General features: G+C 33.9%; 2 protein-coding genes across 7 annotated transcripts in view; one reads left to right on the top strand and one right to left on the bottom strand.

Moving 5' to 3' along the window:
* Positions 1-716: 716 nt before the first annotated feature.
* Positions 717-23,729, bottom strand: LOC128175243 (kinesin-like protein KIF28P). 6 transcript variants are annotated; one of them, XM_052840726.1, is made up of 26 exons: positions 23,202-23,729; positions 21,152-21,340; positions 20,452-20,658; positions 18,274-18,402; positions 17,840-17,974; positions 14,438-14,601; positions 13,211-13,322; positions 11,877-11,944; positions 11,199-11,332; positions 10,887-10,968; positions 9,520-9,653; positions 9,292-9,346; positions 9,030-9,153; positions 8,628-8,888; positions 8,280-8,384; positions 7,867-8,012; positions 7,423-7,683; positions 6,859-7,022; positions 6,344-6,364; positions 5,214-5,257; positions 5,043-5,087; positions 4,809-4,926; positions 4,220-4,243; positions 3,883-3,897; positions 3,095-3,202; positions 717-2,749 (listed from the first exon to the last, which is right to left on the bottom strand). In XM_052840726.1, the coding sequence occupies exons 1-26, from the start codon at positions 23,250-23,252 to the stop codon at positions 2,592-2,594; spliced, it is 3,054 nt and encodes a 1,017-aa protein (XP_052696686.1). In that variant the 5' UTR covers positions 23,253-23,729; the 3' UTR covers positions 717-2,591. The 6 variants fall into 6 exon arrangements, with proteins under 6 accessions (XP_052696686.1, XP_052696687.1, XP_052696689.1 ...); XM_052840727.1 differs by lacking the exon at positions 3,883-3,897; XM_052840729.1 differs by lacking the exon at positions 4,220-4,243.
* LOC128175244 (DNA repair protein RAD51 homolog 2-like) overlaps positions 3,209-25,081 on the top strand; it is a 33,253-nt gene continuing 11,380 nt past the window's right edge. The window contains exon 1 of the mRNA XM_052840733.1: positions 3,209-3,648. The gene's annotated coding sequence lies outside the window, so the exon portion shown is untranslated. The remainder of the gene's footprint in view (positions 3,649-25,081) is intronic.

The raw sequence follows: 25,081 nt of genomic DNA, 5'->3' as shown, positions 1-25,081 counted from the left end.
CGGCTCTAGTTTGGTCTTCCATACATCTTCACCGACAATAACCATGGCAACACTTAGTCATACATGGAAATTCATATTAAATTACTGTTGTTACAATTGAAAAGGACCATTGCAATATATTTTACTACTACATGATACATCTAGCTAGTCCATCAAACCTCATTTGCGACGTTTTTAAACATAATTCATCTAATAAATACGGTTTCACAATTTGAAAACTGTGGTTAACAACTATAATTAGCGTTATCTGATAAATTATTATAGTTTCACAATTTGTGAATGTAGATTATATATAGTTTTACCGATGTGAATATATATATTTTTGTTTGCAAGATCTATTGTTAACGTTTAGTTACAGACAGATAAACTAAGATTAGCATTCGTAAACTTGGAAACTATAGTTAACAAATCGTTCACTAAAGTTCACAGATCGTAAACTATAGTTTACAGTCAATATACCTAGTTCATCAGCTGTGGAGTATATGTTTAGCACATTTTTGTGAATTTGGCGTGCCATTCTTAACATGGGATTAAGGAACTGAAGGGGGATAATATTCAACAAGCAAGCATATGGCCCTCCTTTTATTTCAAGTCACTCGAATGGCCTCTTGCTATCTATTTTGTCAATAGCCTGCAGTTGATTGTAGAATTTCGGATATTTTCAGCCTTAAAAGCCTAAAAACATCACTTTAAAAAAAACACAAAAAAACAACAGCATCTTTTCCTTTCGTTTTAATTTCCCTCAGATTTGCTGAATACAAATTGTGCATTTACACTTGAACAATCCACAGGTGTTCAAACTCATTAACAAATAGAATAAAACTTCTGTGTATCAATTAATTTATCAGTACATGTTCCGATTCTATATACAATATATAAATACAACACAAAATAAAGACACGACTAGTTCAGCACAGACACATTTTGTACAGAAAATTGTACACCAACAGTCAAAACGCACCCTGTATATTGTAAACAAGCAGCTCCTATGCCTTATACATGTAATTAATACTGTATGTATACAGGGTTATTTTCGCCCAGTGTAATTTTTCGTCCCTCTACACTTGCAAACGGTTTCTCCCCGTCTTGAATTCGCCCAGACACAGTTGTGTTTAAAGAGAGATAATGCGAGACATTAGAATTCGCTCGCTGACAAAGAGGGCAAAAGAAGTGAAAATAAAGCGGGGGCGAATATTTCCCTGTAAACAGTAGACAGAAATGGATGAAAGGTGGCCCACTTAATTCATAATCCATCTTAACTCTTTAGTAAGTTTTTGTTGACTCTGAGAGACCTGTTCCCCCAATCTATGGATATTAATGTAATATCACTAACCAAATAGATACGTTACCAAAAAGCAAAAATAATTTTGGGAATAAAGCCCAACTTTCCCATGGCCATTCTCACACTAAGTCACTTAATTAATGTTGCCTTAACAAAATTTATCAGTTCTTGTACTCTAAAGGAAAACTGCATCAAATGCAAAAGTTAACTGTCTTTTCGACCAAACAAAAGTACATGGTTTTTTTTATCAATAATCTAACAACAACTGAAATGAATAATGATTTTCCAAAAGAAATGAAAATGCACATAATATCAGCATTCCTTGCAAGCTAAATTTCACAAATTTTCAATGAAGAAAAAAAAGAGTCCCTTTTATTAACAAACCAAGTCTTTTTATTTTGCCAACTTCCAAATTGGTATTTACTGGTACACTTTTTGAAAAGTCTGTAAAGTTAGAAAAAATAATATTTTTCCATCAAATTCCTTTAAAAATTTAATTCAACTTAATGTTTTGCCAGCAGGGATTTCAGAAAAATATCACTGCATGATGTTTGGAGTTAGAGCCATTTTTGTCAGTCCATTCAAAGCACCGTCAAGCAGACAATGTATTAAAAGTGGCCTAGTAATCCCAGTAAGAGTTGTCTTTCTTGTCAGAGAGTCCTCGTACGTAATTATAAACAGCCCAACATATTGCACAATCAGTCATCTCTATTCACCAAATCTACAATAAAACCTTTCTCAAAAAAAAACATATCTTATCTCTGCACCAATCAAATCATCAGCAGATTCACTATGGATACACAAATAACGCACCAGATTAAAATACATTGAAGCTCCAGATAAATTTAAACAAAAAATGGACACCATACAAAGCATTATGAAAACACATATGGCAGTTTCAACAATCAACACACTAAAGTACATATTTTAACAACCTGTATTAAACTCTCAATAGTTTCTGTCTTTTAGGATCTAGTGAAATCTGACATATTCTTCATCTTAAACCCAAACAGATTAATCTATTTTGATTCTGAAGCATTTGATATAATGATAGATAAAAGATTTGAGACAAAATGCATATGAACACTTTTAGATAGATATTTGATTTAGATATCTGTATTAATACTGTTTTAACAACCCAATCTTTGTCCTTCTTGATTCAGTGCCATGAATCATGTCCCAATGATGGTGGACAAGACAACACATGTATATTGGTTCATCACAGTTTTTACTATATGCCATTTTATGACTTTGGGGCAACTCAAATATTTTTAACAAATGATAGTATATATATCTTTTAAGCGACCTGTCATCTCTTTGCTTTCCGAAGCGTGTTGGCTACACTTTCCTTCAGAGAATCAACACAGCCAGACAGTCTGCTCTCCACCTCATGAAGTTTCTGTTCCTGTTTGCCCAGGGCTTTCTTTATATTACCATTGTCCGATGACCCATGTTGTGACATTTTAGCTGTAATTAATTAAAATTAGTATCCTATAAAAACATAGACAAAGGCTATAACAGAATTTATACTAAAATCTTGAGGTCATTTTCATTTAAAACTACGATACAACTTCAAAGCACCATTTATCATTATGCTGCGATTAATTAATTTGAATCAATGTTTAACTTATAATGATATTTATTTTTTTAAAAACCCAAAAAATATCTAACAAGCTTAACACGCATATATACACTAAATATGTAAGTTATCATAATTAATAAATGTAATTAATAACATAGTTAAGTTAATTCATGTTATATTCCCTAGTTTGGTGAATAAATAACCCTTCACTAGGGGTTCTCTATAATTACCATATTCTTTGATTTCTGAGATTTGTCCTTGCACAGTTTTCACATCCTTGAAGAACAACCTAAGTGCCTGGGCCAAGTCTGCATCAAGTCCTACATCAGTTGTACTGGCTGCAACAGAAAAAAAACCCCTGTATTTTGTATTTACTGCCATCCGGTAAATTCAAAATTTACAACATGACACTACACTGAAAGTTTCAAAAATTGTGTGAATGAAAATACAGTATATTTATTCACTTGGTTAATAACTTCAAATAGAAGTGATGATAATTTCAGAATAATTACAAACTATAGATGCCATATATCAATTTCAGTTATCTATCGGATATTGTACTATATCTTGCTCAAACTTTTTGAAATTAATATGTTTACCAGTATTCATAAAGTTTTTAAAAATGTGTGAAAGTATATAAATATGTTTATCTATGTGTAATTATATGTAAATATTTTTAGGAAATGTGGAAGAATTTTTTTTCAATCCATGGATTAACATTGGTGCTGGCAATTTGATTAAATCTGCACGGATTCAATTTGCAATTTTAGTATTATAAAACCATGTAAGTACAGTTTTTTAACAACCCACCATCTTCCATTGTGCTTATTATGCATGGTTAAAGACTCGATATGTGTACAGTAGTATGTGGTTTTATTATTTTCCCGAATCATAACACCAATTCTGTTTAGTGAAGCAATATCAAAACAAAATCACAAGATCAATGATTGACAATTTGTGAAGGTTACGGTGACAAGAAGATTAAGAACCCCACAATATTAAACTCAGCACACAGTACCTTGTGACACATCTACTGTAAAGATAAATGTACAAAAGAGCCTGTGAATACATATACTCTATTGTAACGTAAATACTCCAGAGAGAGAATTGTAAAATACTGAAAAGAAACCTTGGATGCTGAAAATTAACTCGTACTAAGTATTAATATATACACTTCCTTTCCAAAGAATAAACATAGAGATTTTTAATAACTTTAAAAAAATCCAGAAGACAAGAATTCATCATTTTTGTTATGACTGATCTTTCAAATGGTTAATATGGTAGAGACATCCAAGAATGCACATCAATGAAAGCAGTAAGTATATATTACACTTATTTCAAACACCAAAACTCACCAACTGGAGGAGCACTGCTTAAACCTTGTGATTATATAATCAAATTATCAGTTTATTATGGTATGAAGAAAAATGACAATTCCACACCCATCTCGGATTTAAAAAGGGATTTTGAAAAGGACAAAAATATGACTCGGCACAGACTTTTAAGCATGGGGATTGAAGAAATAAGGCTCCAGTAACAAGTTCTTTAATTGAGAAGTTTGACCCTGCAGGCTGTATATAAATAAAGAACAAAATTGTCAATTTAGAAATGCCAATGAAAAAGTACCCAGTATTTATTTATCTGTTATTTGTAGACAAAATTATTGTCGGTTTTAATCACATCGGGAATTACCAAAATTTTTAGATACTAGTACTTCTAGTACAAAGACTCAAATAAATTGATATTTGCTTAGTAGACCAACTTTAACTTTGTCCATTTTTAGGTGGCAATACTGTTGAGTATCAAACTCTCCTGTTTTATGTTATAAATTACATTAAGTTTTCTGCATAGGTCAAAGAAAAAAATGATTCATCAGAGATTGGATATATTCAAGCTTTATCACACTGTTGTACGTGTCTATCATGCAGTTACATATATACTAACCTCTTCTCTGTTTTTTCATGTCAATTTGAGTTTGTTGCTTATCCAGTTTTTTCTTCAGGTTAAAATTATCTTTCTTCATGGCATCCAAATCTTTTGTCAAATGCTCTATCTCTAAATCCTAGAAATTTAAGGAAAAAAAGGGTTATGACATACAAGTAGCTTTCTGAGACACTGGGACTTAGAGATACACTAAAAATGGATACCATTTATACAATCATAGATTGATTCAGTTACCTTATTTTTCAGTTGTGAAAAAACATCATCAGACTGTGCATGACCCTACAATGTATGAAAAGTGTATAATATTGTGAGTCATTGAAGTCAATACATGTATATATTTTACTGAGTCCAAATTGCAATATTTTTATGTAGTTAAAATTATTTAAAATCTTCAAATTTATTTACATTGCTTCCATTAAACGTTTGATGTATTTGGTCCTCTTCATTCACTGCCAAAAAAAAAAAAAATCAGTTGTTGTGTTTTAAGTACAATAATTTCACAATGTAATGAAGATTTTACCAGTTTCAGTTACTGCTATCCATAGTACATGCATATAGTTGCATTATTCAGTAACACAATTATCCACAGTAATGCTTTCTAGAAAATCAGAAGCACATAAAATTTAAGGACTAACATGCAGATCAAAACATAATTCAGACCTTTAAAAGTCAGATACCTGTAGAGATTGCACATTTATACTGTAAATTCATAACTTAAGGCGAGGAATTAATACCCATGTAAAATCATGAGAAACACATCTCGCTAACTTAAAAATCTCGCTTTTATTTTTTAGACAAACATAAGCTTCATAAAATTATAATAAAAATTGTATGTTCTCGCGATTTGATGGAAAACAGTTGATTCACGGAATTAAGTGCTTGCGTAAAATAAGAATTCTACAATAACACCAACAATAGTACCATGGCGATTCAAACATAATTATATATATGGTGACATTATACAGGGAGAAGAATGTTATAGCAGGGTTTTACATACTATGTAGCGAGGACAATGGAACTTGTAAATCATTTGGCGATTAAAATGCTGAGTTGGCATTGCATTTATAATGATCAGAAGCATTATAGCTGCATGAGAATACTTACTGTAATATCATATTTCTTTTAAATTGTAAATTACTCTTCATCTTGCTACACAATGTATAGAATTGCAATAATTTCCAAACAAAGCATAACACTAAACACTAGAGTAAAGATTTAATCAATATCTAAAAATTCTCAAATTGTCAATTTTTGCATGGCCATTTCTGCAAGCAGCAGCAAGAGTTTGATTCACTTAAACCTTCCTTATTGACCATTACTTAGAATTTGTCTAAAGTTAATTATTCAGATCACTCTGAACCTCTAATAGTATGCTGAAGACTACAGCTTTTAAATTGAATTGCAAAAAAAGCATGATTGCATGTTCATGAATATATTGCCCAAGAAGTGCAATTCAATGACAACGGAAGCTGCATGTTGCAGAGAGTTATCGCTTCTTATAAATATAAAAATGTTCACACTTTGTGGTTACATAAATGAACTTTGGTATGGTCCACCTAAAAACAAGCCTGGATTTCAACGTGCTTTTGACCAACAAGGATAAAACATGTAGTTTTGATAATCTTTTTATTTTCTCTTTTTTTCGGTTAATTTCTTCTCAAACCTAATTTGATCATAGAGGGATGGGTGCATGAACACAAGTAGGTAGCAAGTATTGACTTACATGTGAAGAGCAATATTTGATACAAACATGCAATACTCTTCATATTGTCTTAAATGAAAGCCATGCAAAAGAAGTACAGCTTTGACATCAATACTTATCATGCTATAACACTCCAGGTGGCTTAGTTCATATAAATTGAAGTCTAATTAATATTGATTAAACTCTAAATTTTGTATTAACAAAATTTTGCAAAATAAATCCAAAAGAATAGCACAGTGACTATGGAAATCTTATGAAAATCTCATGAAATATTTTATACCCATCTTTGACACGGAGAACAGAAAAATATGCAGGTAAAAACCCAGGTAGATCCAGGTAGATGAGTACCTTGTGACCCCCAGAGCTCCACCACCAGGGAGTGAGTCTGTAGGTAGTTGATGAACTCCTGTGTGACCTTCTTCTCCCGGACTCGATGCTTCAGACCAAAGTCACAGTAGCCCTTACCCCACACTGTCTGACTCTTCACTGGTTCCTTGCTGATGATGGTAAACCTGAAATCAGAACAGTGTATTCATGCCGAGTTAAATACATGTCAATGCTTCTTAGATTAATGAACAACACTGATTGAGTATTAATTCTAGACTTAGACAATGATACATATGTATTTCTTTTTGTATGGTCTAAATCCAAGGATGCATTCTTGAAATTGATCTAGCATAAATTTGAGATTTTAAGCATAAACATGACCAAATTAACATACAAATTACAGGAAAAAGTAAACCATCTGAAAGGACTTCAGGATGATTCTTGAGTGTAAGGAACTTTATTATCGGTAGTTATAGAAATGCACCACCATTAATGATACAGTTTTTAGATAATTGAACAAACTTTGAATCCCAATCATCTGAATTGCTAAAGTCTTCAATAGCCAGGCTGACCAATGGTACATACTTGCAGTAGACCCCTCTAGATCTGTCCTCTGAACACCAACGCACTCCCATGCACTCAGGTATGGAGATCTCAAAGTTAAACGGTTTTCCCAGTAATTCCCGGGGTTCTACTATACTTTCATCTCCCAGATATTCTCCCTTGTCATTCAGTGGGAAGATCTTCACCCTCATCACAGCTTCTTCCTTCCCATGGTAATTGTGTAAGGTAAAGTGTTCATCTATTTCCACACAGTAGGACAGACTTTGTAACATTATATGGCAGCTACAATGACAAAAGATTATGAGGTGGAAGGTGGAGATTTCCAAACATTACCACGGAGTCAGTCGGAGACTGGATGTACTCTACACATTCAACTCTACTGCAGTGCTCACATAATAGTAAAATAATAGTCCAACCCTAGTTAAGAAGGAACAATAAAAATTGAAATATTCTTTCAAAAATTACCTTCCTAGGAAGATATCTTCCACTGGATCCCAGAACGGGTCTGTGTCCCTGCCCATAGGAAGACTCTCCCCATCCATGTACCTACAGTAGAGCTCTTCCATCAGATCCTTACGGTGGAGAAACTTTTCTTTTGACCAGATCCAAACCTGTCAGTTACATTATACTTGTATAAAAATTCATCTGAAAAACGTCAGTATGTAGTAGATCGCATTGACTATGTCATTAAATAACCTCTTTTTCTCTCTCTCCTCTCTCTCTCCCCCCTCTCTCTCTCTCTCTTTCTCTCTCTCTCCTGCATGGCTTAATTCATCTAGTAAATATTGGTTGAATACCACGAAATGAAACCGAAATGCATCATCCATGCATCTCTGGTCTACATAAATGGCAAAGATTCTTTTACATAAAGTGTTTACCTTTTTTGTTTTTTCATTTGTAACTTGAATTATAACTTCTTTTCCTCCATGTTGTAGTGCATCATGACTAGCAGGTGTTTTAATTTCTGCCTCAAATTTCACTCCCTACAATTAACAAGATTTTTTTTTGGAAATGGAGAAAACCTTTAAGTTTTATATAATCTAATTTCTATCACGATTGTTTGAACCTTCGATCAGATTAAGCAATGGCTGGCAGAAATGATGACTTATTAAATAAACTGACCAAACTCAAGGTTCTAAAATACTGACATGTTTCAACTATGAAATGGCAAGAGGTGGTAATTAACTCAGTTGTAATTAAAAAAAAATTAATATCATCATTTTTACCTTATTTAATTCTAAACTAATTGCATTAGCTTCAGATATCTGTGGCAATAGGTCCATGAACTCTTGGAATAACACATAGGACTTGAGATTTTCCATTGACTCATTAATCTTCGGCGTCTGCAAATCTATGGCCACTCCTCGATGCTCCGCCAATTCAGCCATGAAATAATCATAATCGTACTCCTTCTCGTCATTTGCTTTCCTCTCTGAAACTTGCCCCACATACAAAAACAAGCAACTGGACCCAAACTTTATTCTGCTCTGTAAAATTAAAAATTTGTTCACATAAAAAATAAATGTAAAATTACTGAATAGGATTTTCTACTGCTCCTTCATTAAACAGTAGGTTGCTTTTGTCACAATCACAAGTAACGATACTTTACTATAACAAATTTAAGTTACCAAGTGACAGAGTTCTTGCTTGGCCTTGAGCTTTATCCCATTGACGTAAATCTTGGCTCCTTTGACTGGTTCCATGGTAACCTTTGAACCACTGTTTTTGATAATTGCATGTTGTTCCTGTATTCTGAAAGAAAAAGTCAGTTCACTCAATCCCTAGTTATATGAAAATAACTTCATTAGCACAGGTGGCAATATAAATTAATGTATCGGATGAATGTACCGGTAGCTCTTCTTATTTCAGAATAAGGTAAGATTTACATACCCCAGTCCTCGTATGATGTATGTGGCTGTAGAACTTTTACCAAAGGTTGTTTCTCCTGAATAAGAGGATATTAGAAATCATTTCTGTTGCATTGGATCTTTATTTTATAAATACATGTACTCTACCTTAATCATAAAAACATTATATAAAGGAAAGGTTTAACAGTGTTTATGCACCAGAACATTATAGCAAGAAAAGGTTTAACAGTGTTTCTAATTAGCCACTGACCTACACGCAGGCAGTGTTTGATGACCCCAGAGAGCTGTGTGTCCTCGTTAACATTGGTGAAGTAGGGCAGTCTCCTCCACTCTGCCTGCTCCTCCTCATGATCTACTCCTCCGTGTCCTCTCTCCCACTCCCTCCTACACAAAATGTCAACAGACAAATATCATACACTGTAAAATGTCCTCTCTCCAACTCCCTCCTACACAAAATGTCAACAGACAAACATCATACGCTGTAAAAAGTTTCCTCTCCAACTCCCTCCTACACATAATGTAAACAGACAAATATCATACACTGTAAAATGTCCTCTCTCCCACTCCCTCCTACACAAAATGTCTACAGACAAATATCATACACTGTAAAATGTCTTCTCTCACACTACCTCTACAGACAAATATCATACGCTGTAAAATGTCCTCTCTCCAACTCCCTCCTACACAGAATGTCAACAGACAAATATCATACACTGTAAAATGTCCTCTCTCCAACTCCCTCCTACACAAAATGTCAACAGACAAATATCATACACTGTAAAATGTCCTCTCTCCAACTCCCTCCTACACAAAATGTCAACAGACAAACATCATACGCTGTAAAAAGTTTCCTCTCCAACTCCCTCCTACACATAATGTAAACAGACAAATATCATACACTGTAAAATGTCCTCTCTCCCACTCCCTCCTACACAAAATGTCTACAGACAAATATCATACACTGTAAAATGTCTTCTCTCACACTACCTCTACAGACAAATATCATACGCTGTAAAATGTCCTCTCTCCAACTCCCTCCTACACAGAATGTCAACAGACAAATATCATACACTGTAAAATGTCCTCTCTCCAACTCCCTCCTACACAAAATGTCAACAGACAAATATCATACACTGTAAAATGTCCTCTCTCCTACTCCCTCCTACACAAAATGTCAACAGACAAACATCATACACTATAAAATGTCCTCTCTCCCACTTCCTCCTACACAAAATGTCAACAGTCAAATATCATACACTGTAAAATGTCCTCTCTCCAACTCCCTCCTACACAAAATGTCAACAGACAAACATCATACACTGTAAAATGTCCTCTTTCCATCTCCCTCCTACACTAAATGTCAACAGTCAAATATCATACGCTGTAAAAAGTTTCCTCTCCAACTCCCTCCTACACAAAATGTCAACAGACAAATATCATACACTGTAAAATGTCCTCTCTCCCACTTCCTCTACAGACAAATATCATACACTGTAAAATGTCCTCTCTCCAACTCCCTCCTACACAAAATGTCAACAGTGTTGTCTCTCTAACTCCCCCTAAATAAAAAAATATAGAGTCAAATCAGAAAGGGAAAAACATGACCCAGTAGTCTACCTTGCTTCTTCAAGTTTTTGCTCCCATGTTTTGTCCATATCTGCCATTCTTCTCTCATTCTCTCTTAGAAGTCTCTGCAGTTCTGTTGAAATACAATTGAAAGCATTCTATTTAATACATGTACGGTAGTTCCTGTATGAGGCCACATTAAAAAAAATATTTTTATCCCTACTGCAATGAACAGACAAAAACAGTACCAACTGAAGATATTTTTATCAAAAATTTTCTTTACCGTTAATGAAATTAAGTTGGTCATAGATCTATATTTATAAAATTTTGTGATGTATCATTGACATAACATGATGTTCCCACCCTCGGAGTCGTCGGCTTTCCCTCCGCCTTTGCCGAGGGCTGCCATGAGCCTGGCATTCTCCTCCTTCAGTTCGCGGATCAGCCTGTCTGTGGGGCTCTCATTGACCACGGCCTTGTTCTGGATCTTCTTGGCCCTGATCATTAAACAGTTAAGGTCAGACGCAACCTACCTTCATTAATTTCTATTTTTCCTATCTCCCCAATGTGAAAATTTCAATTAAGAAATTCCATAATTATGTTTTTTGTGTTGTCATATGATACTTTTTTATTTAGATAATATGTGTTCAATTAAAATATATACATGTACTATGACTTCATTTATAAGCATTCAAATGCATTTTGCATGCTATTTTAAGTAGAATTCTAAATATTCTAGCTCCAAAAATAGCCTGGTAATGTACTCTGAATTTTTGGGAATTAACAGGTTCAAATTTTAATAAATTTGGAATAATATATCAAGGAAAGTGATAAAAAATTGAGGAAAGTTTCATGTGTCCTTATTAATATGATAGCTAACAAAACAAAATATTTACAATGCACTGCAGTTTTTTGGTTATTCCATACTGTAGTTCTGAAAGGATCAATCAATTTATCTGAAATGTTTTTACATTTTACTAACAATTGTACTTCATCTTTCAGTCATTGCTGTTTTCAGGGGGACAACTCTTGCAACCTTACCTGTCAGCATATCGTAGTGTTGACAATGTTTCATCATAGTTAATGTCAGCAGGACTTAATGCAGCTATCTACAATATTCATATGAAATAATAAATAATGATTAACTATTTCCATTTTGGTACTTTATAAACAAAAGAAATATTGTGCATCAATTGTCATGTGTATTAAGCATCAATATTTAATGTCCATTAAAAGAATATGGGCCGTGGATCTCAAATGAAATTTTAATTTAGGTTCATCTAGTGCTGTTTTGCTGTTATTGCTATTATCATCATCACAGAGTGTGTTTTAATATTTACTAATTGATTATGTTTATCAAATTTCTCCTGAATATTCTCTGAATAGTTCCGTTACTTGTATTAACAAGCATGCAGGAAATTGCGTTGGGTTGCAGATCAATCTCGATCAATAAAATAAGTAAGAGTAGCAGATTCAGTACTACTGATACTGGGTACCCTAAAAATACAGCATGAATTCTTGATATCAGCCCCGCTATTTCTACTTGGTTCTGATGCCAACGGCTGCTTTCCGATCTTAAGACCAGTCACTGGTACTAATGAGCTACCGGTGATTATAGCAATAAATGGCCGCATTAGGTTGTCCAGACAACAGAGAAACAGACTGAGTACCCAGTGGGTCGATCGTCATCAATACTGCATGCCTTTATTTCCTTTATAACCTTTCCCTTTATAAGGGAAGCCTATGAGCATCTACAATAGCCCCTTTCTCAGTTAATTCCTTTAAATACCTTAACCAGTGGTTTAAAATTTTGAATTTCCAAATGAATTAACCTCAAGCTCCCATATTCAATATTAAAATGGGCAGCAAGATAATATCTTAGACCTCCAGTGACAATATTTACAGCTTTGTGTGACTATGTAAATCCAAGTTTGCATCTTAATTATTCTGCTTCATTAAATTAAAACCTCATGCTTTTTCAAGTTCTTCCAATCTATCAGATCTCATTATGATAGCAGAGGTTTATACCAGATTGAAACAAATTATCAAACTCTCAAGAAAAGTAATCAAATGTCAAAGAACTTGCAGGGTTTTTTTTTTTTTTTAGACTAACATGACTTTACTGATGTTATTCTACCTCTTTTATTTATCACCATTATTCTACGTAGTTATTTCTCTCAGGAATCAAATCTAAAGCTATTTCATCCATACTTCAATGATCGTAATGGAACTGATTAATGTCTTAAATTTCACAGGAACAGGATGTGTGCCATTTAATTCTGATACACTTAAAAGTTTACTGCCTTTTCATTGCATCAATCTTACGAGTTCATCAAGGTAATTTCATTAATTTCATTCAATACATGAAAAGTTACCATGATGGTTCGACTGTTGCCTCCGAGGGCCGTTTGTAGGAGTTTGGTGAGAACAGAGTTTCGATAAGGGACCAATACATTTTTCTTTCCCCCAGCAATGTCTGCCAAAGCACTGAAACAAAACATTTTAAAGTCAAAAGTTAATTACAGTACATGCCCCAATTTTAAAATCTCCCTAGAGAGTACCATTTAGCAGCAAGATTTTCGTAAAATGTAAAACATTTTTTAACTAAAAAGAAAAACAAAAACAAAGTATAGATATAGACTGTTAGTTTTAAAACATATACATGTTATGTGATAATGGCATACACTAATCATGGTTTGAATTTGAGTTCATTTACATGTTCTTGATAATATATACTGGTATGCCCAATTTCGAATAGTTTAATACCTGATCATATTTCGTGGTGCTGGATAGTGTTTCATCTTACATTTCCCTATGTTTGAAAGTATTACACTTGATTACAGATACTGCTGTTAAATAGTTTCATACCGAATACCCCGTTAACATTCCCCAATGTTGATTTGCATTATACCTGATTATATATGTATTTCCAAGTGTTGTGTTATATCTGATTACATTTCCTTTATTTGGATAGTGTAATACCTGAAAGCATTTCTCTTTTGCTGCAAAAATGTACCTCAAAAGTTATACCTAATTATGTTTCTTGACATTGGATAGTAACAAATGTGAACAGTTCCTGGTGTTGGATGGTGTTTTACTTGATTACATCTCCACATTTTTGAATGTGTTACATCTGATTACATTTCCCTTAAATTGGCTAGTATTGTTCTCAATTAAGCTTCCCAATAATGGATTGTGTTATACATGTACCTGATTAGTATCAATACATTTTCACAATTTTGATAGTGTTTCATCTGATAATATTTTCCTTGTATTAAATAGTGTCATACCTGATTATATTTCCAAATAATGATAGCGTTACATGTAATGACATTTCCCTGCTGCTGGATTGTGTCATACCTGATTACATTTCCCAGTGTTTGACAGTGATTAACTTATAACATTTCCCAATGTTGGATAGTATTTAACTGATTACATTTCCCTGGTGCTGGATTGTGTCATACCGGATAACATTTCCCAGTGTATGATATTGTTTAAGTGATAACATTTCCCAGTGTTGGATAGTGTCATACCTTATAACATTTCCCAGTGTATGATATTGTTTAAGTGATAACATTTCCCAGTGTTGGATAGTGTAATACCTAATAACATTTCCGAGCGTGGACAAACTTTGGTTGATGGCTGAGCCCTCCTTTAACCTATCCCCTGTAGCACCTGTCGAGTCGGCCCGTTCACTTCCTGCCAAATCCACCAAGTTAATGTCACTGCTTCTCGTGTTACTTTCACCCCCTGCGTTCCTTATGACCTGTCAAAATATGGCTATATTTATGAATATACTGAGGTTCTTATTATTATATATTAATATATAATTTATTAATAGTATTAATATGTACTGGTTCTTAGTACAATTATATATCAAGGAGGCTGGGTAGCTCTCACGGACCTCAAGAAAATTTCTCCCACGCGAATAAAAGTTGGTTAACAGTATCTTTTAATTTAATATAAGTTGAAACCATTGATATGTAATTTTATGGTAACAATATTGAATAAGGAAATTTATTTATGAGGGGATGTTACCACAAAATCTTCAAAATTGATCCCCAACAAGCTGTAATACCACATAACACAGTATCCAAAATTCATTAATTTGAAATGGAAAGTATATCATGATACATTTGTGTGGCATTTCTTAAAAAATTTTATTTGCCTTTTTAATTTTTTTTTTAATATCTTTAAATGGACTTTATTTCTAAATTGGGGGGGGGGGGGGGGGGGGGGGGGGGGGGGGGGCAGGGGCTTTGTAGAAATATTCAGTTTCTTTATTAAGAATACCTTATACCTGTACCAAAATGTTCAATCTGTACTAAATGAACTTTGTTCAAAGGTCAAAGGATGTGCGTCCATATTTGAATAAGCAGGATTTGGTCTTGAATTAAAGTTTCCACACTCAATAAACTGTTCACAGATAATCCAGAACTTATAGTCTGACCGAGGTCAGATAGGGTACAATTGAAAATCTTATTAAAGTGCCGGTACAAATTGAATCCAATCCACAACATGTTGGTTCCATCATATTACCTCGGTACATTATTTTCATTATTTTCTCTGAAAATTGAATTTAAATTGGAGAAGAGCAGAGACATGGTCATTAAGTAAGATAATATATACAGTCCTTAGAGAGTCTCCTTTGTCTGATTGGTGGGCTTAGGGACAGAAGAATTGAAGGGAACAAACACTGAATGTCCTACCCAAAATGCATGGCAGAGCATAGGAATGAAATGTTAATCTCTCTCTCTCTCCTCTCTCTCTCTCTCTCTCTCTCTCTCTCTCTCTCTCTCTCTCTCTCTCTCTCTCTCTCTCTCTCTCTCTCTCTCTCTCTCTTGTGTGTACCAGTATATATTGACATTGTACCAGTTGGCACAATGCATGTTGTTAAGCACACTTTCATTCCTTCCTTTTGACGTAACTCTTACAATAGTTACTACTGATCAAATCGAAACATGCATGCACCTCCCGTCTCAATCAAACTGATTTCAATAATTTGTTTAAAGCTGCAATTGAATGAACTTCTTTTTCAATCACAATATTTGATACTCAATTGCCGGGCAAACTTGCAGCACCCATTATATCCCACAACAAACATTGCTATCAGAGATATGGACCATATTTCTCCCATTTCTGTCAAACACTATCAGGCTGTTCAGCCTTTTGGAAAATGACTGATCATTGCGAATTCTGAAACACTTCTTGAGTTATGTAAGTTTGCATCCACATATCTCCGATAATATTGGAAAAATACCTTCTAGAATTTTGAGTCTTTTTTCAAATGACATTTTACATAAATAATGAATTGTGCACTCATTATTTTCATTAAAAAAAAAATCACTCAGCCCCACATCTTTTGAATAAATTACCGAGTGTGTGCTTAGATCATATATAGCAGGCGCGCAGCCTTGTTTTTTTTTTTTTTTTTTTTTAAATCTTTAGGTTGATCTTGAGACTTTTTCGGGACTTTAACTCCAAGACAATGAGTCTACCTCTACACACTTTGCAAAAAACTCTATTTACCTTTGGACCAACTTTATCTGAATAACAATTAACGGGTAACTACAACACTTATTATATTGCACCCCTCTGTGACATTACGTATGAAATACAATCTTTTCTATTAAAAAAAAAAATTGTCTTAACTTTGTCTTGACTTTTCATCAAAGCATTACAATTCTTACATAAGAAACAGTAATATATAATTTCTTCAATATCCTACGATGTCTGATTGACAAATGTAACGAAACAATGATGGATTCTTCAGTTATCAATTGTTCGAGCTGTCAAGTGGCTCCGAGTACCAACAGATCGTGGGACTTGGCTCAGTACTTGGTTCGGTACAAAGGATGATTTTATGGTCTCTGTCTGTTGTGATAAGTGGTTGTAAACTACTTCAGACCACTTCATGGTCATTATAACGTTTACTCTATCACACCACTACCCCAATACGTTCAAACTTCTATATCCAATTCAGATGATTAGAAATTCTTGTGTAGTTCTGTTTGCGTAAATCATTACATGTATTAATAATTCAGACTAACTCATATCATAATAAATTCAAGAGTTGTTCTAATAAAATACATAGATTTTCTCAATGTCTCTATAGTCCTTAAGTTGCCTAGCTACACATTTTGGATTGGAAACCTGAAGTGATATCCTTTAAATTAAAAAAACATTTTGTTTTATCAGTTATGATGGAAGAATGCTCCGATCCCATAAGTAATTTAATGTCCATACTTATGTTACCTGCAGGGGGTAATGAAATAAACCCATTGTGACTGGTGCGGGGAGACATGCCTAATAATAAAAATGACTTTGCCGCACTAAGACGTAATTTCCGTTTACGAGAGATTGCCACATCCTTTGTCATATTCCCCACTCTCCCATACCATAAAGACACATCGGTTCCTTGGCAATTAAGAAACAAATTCTTTATAAAAATGCCTCATAAAATGTTTTTACTCAAAGGTAAATCATTGCATAATTCATTAAGTATTTCAGCCAGAGTGTGCAAACATAATAACAGGGGCGCATTTCAGTGTCTTGGTTACCATTCAAAGATTAACAATAAATCCATGACATATTAAGTCCTCTAGACATTAATCATCACAAATAGTTGTCTTCTCCCAACAAAATCGGAAAGGCTAGCTAGCATTTTACAAGACAAAGGGCGTTCTTTTTCAGTTTATCCATGTCCTTGACATGGGGTGGGTTGGGGTATGTGCGTTTTCGTTTTTGCATTCAATTAGATTTTATGGAAACTATAGCTGTATAGCATTGTCTCAAGCCACGGGTTTTGTGTCCATTCTTTTTCCACATGGACACAAAACCCGTGGCTTGAGATGATGGCTATATAGTTGTATACGTGTATACATATACCTTTTTCTGATTTAAGAATCCTTCAGATCATAACTTTAAAAATGTAATCAAATATTAAAGAGAAGGAGAATTCTGTTGCATTGATGATGATGATGATGATGATGATGATGAATTACCTGATTGAATCGGATGGTGATGACCATGTGGGACCTGCTGCTGGTGGCGTTCATGTTGGTAGAGGCGGTGGTTCTGTTCACCGTTCCTTGCTCCATCAATTTCTCTATCTCCTTGTAATTCCTCACTGGTACATTCTTACCAATAAAACCAAAAAAAAGTTTTATTACATATTGCTGTGTCAGACATCACATATTTAATTATTGTTTGGAATATTTCTTCACTGCAAGTTTTAAAACTATTTCATATTATGTCATTATGTACTGGTACATATTTTATAATGTTATAAAACATGATGTACTCCTGTTCTTGTGTTTGTTGCTGGAATGTTACCGGTACATGTACAACATACTGAATGGATTGTTATTATTGTTATTATTATTATGATAATTATTGTCACAGTCTTAGAAGGTCAGTTTGAGCAGTCAGGTCTTACTCTGAGTCCATCCACATAGAATCCGGCTTGCGGATTTTGTCGGATTTTAAGGCCCTCTGTGGCCTGCTTTGACTTCACCAGCAGATCCTTGACTTTTTCATTGTAGATCTCCAGCATGCTGAAGGATACCTTAGACAGAATTACAGAAACTGATCACAAAGATGGCCTCTCAAGCTGACATAATTGTCTTATTTCTTGACATTGTCGTACTAATTATATGATGCATCCGAGCTCAACTATAAGTTAAGAACATATTAAATTTATTAAAAAAATGAAAAAAATATACAGTAATTTAGAAAGTATCATTAGATAATACAACTTTGCAAAGTAATTAAAATATATTTTGTAATTTAATGTTTTTGCAATTTAAGATATTTAATGTTTGTGAATAATTTGGGAAAGATAATAATTCATTTTCCCTCAAACCAATACATGAACCAAATTACATCTTAAAAACACTATAAATTCTTTTTAACTTTAAAACATTCTTGCTTTAAATAGCTATGATTACATGCAGATTTTTTTTTAAAGAAGCATAATAAGTTTAGAAGGGGAAAAATGTCATTGATGAAGTTTAAAGGTTTCAAAAAAGATTCTATGATCAACAGAAGGAGCATTATAATGAAAATAATCAGGTCAACATGATAAATGATATTTAATAAACTTGATTTCATAAAACAGACTTTAATAAATGATAATACATTGTATGTTAACATTATTATAGAATATGCATGAATTTAATTTTCTTTGTGTCCCAAGGTACGTTCTTTGGTTGTTTTAATAAAGCAACTCAAGCACTAACAAAAAAATAATTATCTGTTTTTGTTATAACCTCTTATCTCAAGACAACCATTGACATATTTTGGGTATTGGGTAGCTCATATTCTTCTTGACAGCTAGATCAAGGTTTTAAATAAGACTATTACTTAATTTTATTTCTGAAAACAGAAGTGCCATTCTGCATTCTCTAATCTTTAGGAAGGTCATAAAAAAAACCTTTTCATTTGGTTTTGATCAATCATGCGAATGCTTGATCCTCAGACTTGGCAATTTGATCTGTCCTATTGTCTACTACTACCAGTACATTCACCAGGTATTCCCATTTCAATTACCGGTAAATACTGCTATTACTACCCCCCCCCCCCCCCCCCCCTTTTTCTCCCTCTCCCCAAATCCCAAAACATTTTCAGTATGCATGAATACAAACATAAATTAAATCAATTGTGCAACAAAATATGGAGGGACTTTTATTGTACAAGTCACGTCTACAGGATGTACAAAGGAACGTTTGAAATAAAGGCTGGACTTTACAGAAACACATCATCAAAAGAGGATATATCAGTCCAATAAATCAGAGGAAAGAGGAAAGGAGGGAACCAAGACACAGGCTAGTGACTGGGCAACAGACAGCGTTGCTGATATATTCAACAGAGAGGTGTTTAATTTTAAAGAGACTGAGTTGATTACGAAAAGTGCCACCAACTGGCTGGCACAATACACAACAATTTGCATACATGTTTCAAATCTTCTTATCCTCGTTTCAAGACAGGCAAAAGAGAAAGGAGAAAGAAAAATTCAGGTTTTACATTTCATCCATGCAATGCGATTTTTCTTTGTTCAGGGCATGCAATAGTTCTTGGATCTTCTGCGAAGATGTTTCCGATGCACTATAATGCAATTAAACTAGGATTGGAGCAGACAACAACATATATGGTATAATTGTTGCAATCACTTGTACCTCCATGGATACTTCGTTTTCACAAGTAGGCTAGAATGTCAATTTGGAAACACTTTATATTGAGTTTTTAAAAATAAAGAAATCCTACCAAATAAATGTGTTTCTTTAAGATTGCCAATTATTTACATAAACAGACATTTCCATCTTGGAGTCCTCATCAATATCAGGAAGAAAACCTTTTGCTCAATGAAGCTTTTCACGTTAATGTGAAACATTTTGCAACATCATGGCACCTTTAATATCCTTCAAGCTCTCAAGTTAATCTTATGCTATAAAACAACCTAATGGGAAATATATTGACTATGTCCCTACACCATATAAATCAAAATCAATGATAAACCCATATTTCCTTGTTACCCTGTGTCCCTAACCATTCAAATCAAGGTCGAGGATATAAACTTCCTCATTTCTCAGTGCCAAATGGTCACAGATGCCCCTACCTGTAACTGTTTTTGGCTGTCTTTATTGGTCTCTATTGCTTTGAACAGCTCTTCACAAGTGATGGGGACGATGCCCTTGTTTGGTCCGTACCCTATCATAGAGTAGCTCTTCCCTGACCCAGTCTGGCCATAGGCAAAGAGGGCAGCATTGTAGCCCTGCCATGCATTGTCCAGCACCCCCTGCCCCAGGTCCTGAAACACTCGTCTCTGAAAATTAAACCAAAAATACTGATATAATACTATTTACCGGTACACATGGACAAAAATACTTAGAATTTTGAAATAAAATATGATATTAAAGTTTGATGATGTCAAAACAATACGTGATATTGAAATTATTCCGACTCTGAAAATAATACAGTTTTTATAAGGCCTGTCCTTCATAAATAGAATTTATGATAATTTATATCAAAATACTTCACAGATCACAGTGCTAAAAGGCATTGTGTGACTGATTTTTTCTGTAGGTGCATTTTTTTTGCAATTCTATTCTGAAACATATACATGTATAGGTGCCATTGGTTTTGCAAATTTTGAATTGATTGCTTTTGGAACAAAACCAAACACATGCAGTTTTGGGGATTAATTTCTTTATGGTGCATTTAAGATTGAATGCAACAAAATTTAGCAATATTTAAGCACCCCATAAAAAATTAGGTTACAATTATATAATAATATTGATGCATTCAGGAATCTGTACCTGGTCTGTGTATTTAGTGGAGCCAGACCTCGGAGTAAACACACCCTCCCCATTCTCCTGGAAGCTGTCATGTGACCAATAGGAGTAGTCAAAGGCAAACATTTTAGTGGATCCATTTTCTGGGTTTTTGATTGTGGTAGAATCTCCACTCATAGAAATGATACAACTGGAGCCAGCATTCTTCTCTCTCTGCAATATTAGAGGAAGGTTGGTGTATAAAATAAAACTTAAACATACATGATTGTAATGAATGTAAAACATAAAACAATGGAATTTATTGTCGAATATTCCTAAATTGATGGACTTCAACGCCATTCTTTACACGTCAAAGAGTTATCCCCCTTTATGGTCAATCTCTCATCCCCTGTATAAATATCACTATATGTATATGGCTCCTAATTAGAGTATTTTAGCCCTGACCAATAATAAAATTAATGTCTGGAGCATTATCTTACTAACAAATAAATTTCCAGTAGGAATCATGCACCCCCCCCCCCTTTTTTTTAAAAGCACTCTTGCATATGTATTCAATTATAAAACTTTCATTATTTTTATCAGGAAAATACACATGGCATTTAGCCTACTATTAAACGATCTGCATGTGCATGCATTAATCTTCACAGTTACTGGGTAGTTGGTTTACTTCAATCTTCTTAAGCCAGACAAATACCTCCTTGGATTTTCTGGTATATGTTAAATGGTAACACATGTACAAAGTATTCTGATAATCCTACAATTATTTTTATTAAACTTTTCAGCACCGAAAAAGAACATGTATTTGAAAATATTCTATTTTTATAAATATATATTTCAGATTTTTTTTCCGTGGTATGTAACGGATCATTTCCATATGATATTAAAAAAGCTATAAATGTTAAAGTTGGAACATGAAGAAAAATTATTGCAATATATAGTATGTAGGGGGTCATGTTGCCTCTACCTGTGAATTCATACAATTGTTCCGACCAACTCTTTGGTTTTGACACCTCAGAACAAACGAGACTGAGGCTTTACATTATTAAGTAGATTCCGTACATAACAATGTAGTTTAAGTATTTTAACAAAGAATGGGCTAGGACTAGTGCATTGTGGCATTGTTGTGTTGCTAAATAAATGTTTATTTTGGATTAGCTGTAGATAGCTTTGAAGTGTGGTTATAATCTTACTAATCTACATGTAGGTATTTATCTACCAAAACTACTTTGTTTCTATATATATAACATTGAAAATATTGCGCAAAATTGACTCAAGGTCATTCTTCGCAATTTATTCCTAATTACACTTGCACTCTAAGAATGCATCTTAATTCTTCTAAACAATATGTTTCACAAAATCATGTTTTCAAGTTTTCGAAAGATTATTTTACCAAATCATCAAAAAACAAAATGTTGTTGTTTTTGTTAAAATCCTTTGTACCTTGCTGTAACAGTTCGATTATGTATGCAGATCCTTTTGTTTAAATCCTTTTATTTTGGCTGCACTAACCTACCAATGTGTGATTTAACTCAAGAACACAAAGATATTGAACCACCTATGTTGGCTTGTCATCATGATTATTGTTAAACTTTGATTCACCTGGAGATAATATTGAAATTCTAAAAAGCAGATTGTTGTGGTCACTGAGTTGATAGAATACCTGTATATACACTTACAATGTAGATATACCTTCCTGGTTCAAAAAAAATAATAGTTGTCGGAATGGTAAATGTATCGTACGTGTGCCAATTGTTATCAGTAAATCAGTTATATCCAATACCGTAATAACGCTACATTACAGAATACATTGTGTTTTCAATTTAGATGGCCTGAATTGGTGCAGTGTTGTTTTTGTTTTCTTAAATTAATATAATGGCATGGGGAGTAATAATTAATAGTCTGTCTTTTTCTTTACTTTGCTAAAAAGGGGGATAGGAAATATTTAAACCTACAGCATGTTGAGAATTTTTGTAAGAATTTTATGGCAGGACAATTTCTCCAAGTACTATGAATTTTCTACTAATCTTTAAATGACATGTATGAAGAAAAAAAAAAGCAGTCAAAAACTCGTTACCTGGTTGAATGGTCTGACACGAACAGCTACTTTGACACTGTCACCAGGCATATCTCTTAGAAGAATTAATCTATACTACTACTGAACACTTTGATATAGTAAATCCCAGGAATGAATAATTCCTAAATATAGTGATCATCCCAAAGAGCTAAACAAACACCGCATCATTGTAACAAAATCACACGTGCGCACATACTTCCAAAGGGGAGCGTGAAGAATTTCCCATACACATTCGATATGGTCAATAACAATAGGTATAAAAATTCCAAGAGCGCTGTGTCAGTAGATAAATATTAAGGTTCCAGACCATTTAAACCACCACTGCTTTGACAGTGCATGCAGGCTCGTGCGATTATTAGAGTATAGTATACACTGTTACCGCTTTAGTTTAATCTGCTATACAGTCCATAATTATACAGATTAGAAGATCATTTTGTATGCCCGTGGGATTCTCTGCTGTTTCGTTGTTTCTGCGCAGTGCCGAGTACGTGACAAGTGTTCAATATCAAACGTCGGGTACTCCAGTCGAGCACCCGATCAATAGTTCAAAACGTTGTGGACTAAGGGAGATAACTCGCGAAAGAATTATCCGCTGAGAGAGAGAGAGAGAGAGAGAGAGAGAGAGAGAGAGAGAGAGAGAGAGAGAGAGAGAAAGAATGAATTTCCATTCTTTAAAATCTTTAAGGATCCTCGACACCCCGTGACTTCTTTTTTTATGACAGTACGTCACAACAAGGCGATTTTAGCGGATTTTGAAACACTTTATACAACCAATTATTGTCTCTGTGGCGCAGTGGATGTTCCTTCAGTCTATTCCGAGTTCGAATACTGAAGGGGTTTTTATTTTCATGAACAGCGGTAGTTGATTTTTCCCCAAAAAGTGAGATTTTTAGTGTCATTTTCAAGTCAAATACATGCTTAAAATCCACATCTTTTAAGTGATTTAGAAGAATAAGCTGTAGGCAGAAGTTTTCCCAGGTGTGTGGAGGACCCTTAAGGTATTTTTTTTTCGCAACGAAGAGTATTGTCATAAAACTTTTAGGATAATTTAAATAATGAAAAAAGGAGAGGGGTCGGTATACTGTCCTCAAGTACATTTGAACCAATTTAGCAATAAATCAACCCCGCTCTACTAGACCGGCCCAACAAGCAATGTAATCGTTCCAATGATGCAACCACAATCCTACCCACCCTCTTATCTCCCTCTCCCTCTCTCTCTCTCATCATCCTAATTCATGTGACTTGGAAGGGGCCGAACGGGTGTAAAGTTCTCATATCTTCAATTAGGCGTACATAGAAAGGCACCAAATGTTGCTGTTTAATGTGAATTACACAATAGCCATTGTATTTTTATGTATCGAATATAGTGTTAAAATTTAATAAGAGACTGGAAGATATGGAATACAAAACTGTCTTCGTTGCTGCAAAGATTAAATATATATGTCACAAAATTTTAGATAAAAAGTTACAAGAACATTATCCAAAAAAAAAAAAAAATGAACAACTATAAACAATATATATGTAAAGCTGTCTCTGGAAAATTGTCTTTTAAGATTGATAGCAAAATTGTAAACCAAAATGAATACGAATTACAACATTACTTAAAACTATCTTTACTGAAAAAAATGTGACAGATCTGTCCTAACAAACCTAAGAACAGTGCCCATTCATAATTTATTGAAACTGGTAGATGCATGTAATCTTAACCTCCTGTACAAACAGAAAAACGTCTGTGTGATTTTTGCAAATTGTTTTTTGAAGATGAGAAACACCTTGTATTGTAGATGAGAAACACCTTGTATTGTATGTTCAATATATGACCAATGTAGATTGAATATGATATATTTGATGTGAATCTAAAAAAGAAAGTCAACAATGAA

This window comes from Crassostrea angulata, chromosome 3, assembly GCF_025612915.1.
Source record: "Crassostrea angulata isolate pt1a10 chromosome 3, ASM2561291v2, whole genome shotgun sequence".
NCBI lineage: Eukaryota > Metazoa > Mollusca > Bivalvia > Ostreida > Ostreidae > Magallana > Magallana angulata.
Note: the sequence above shows the minus strand (reverse complement) of the source record. Positions and strands in the feature narration are given on the sequence as shown.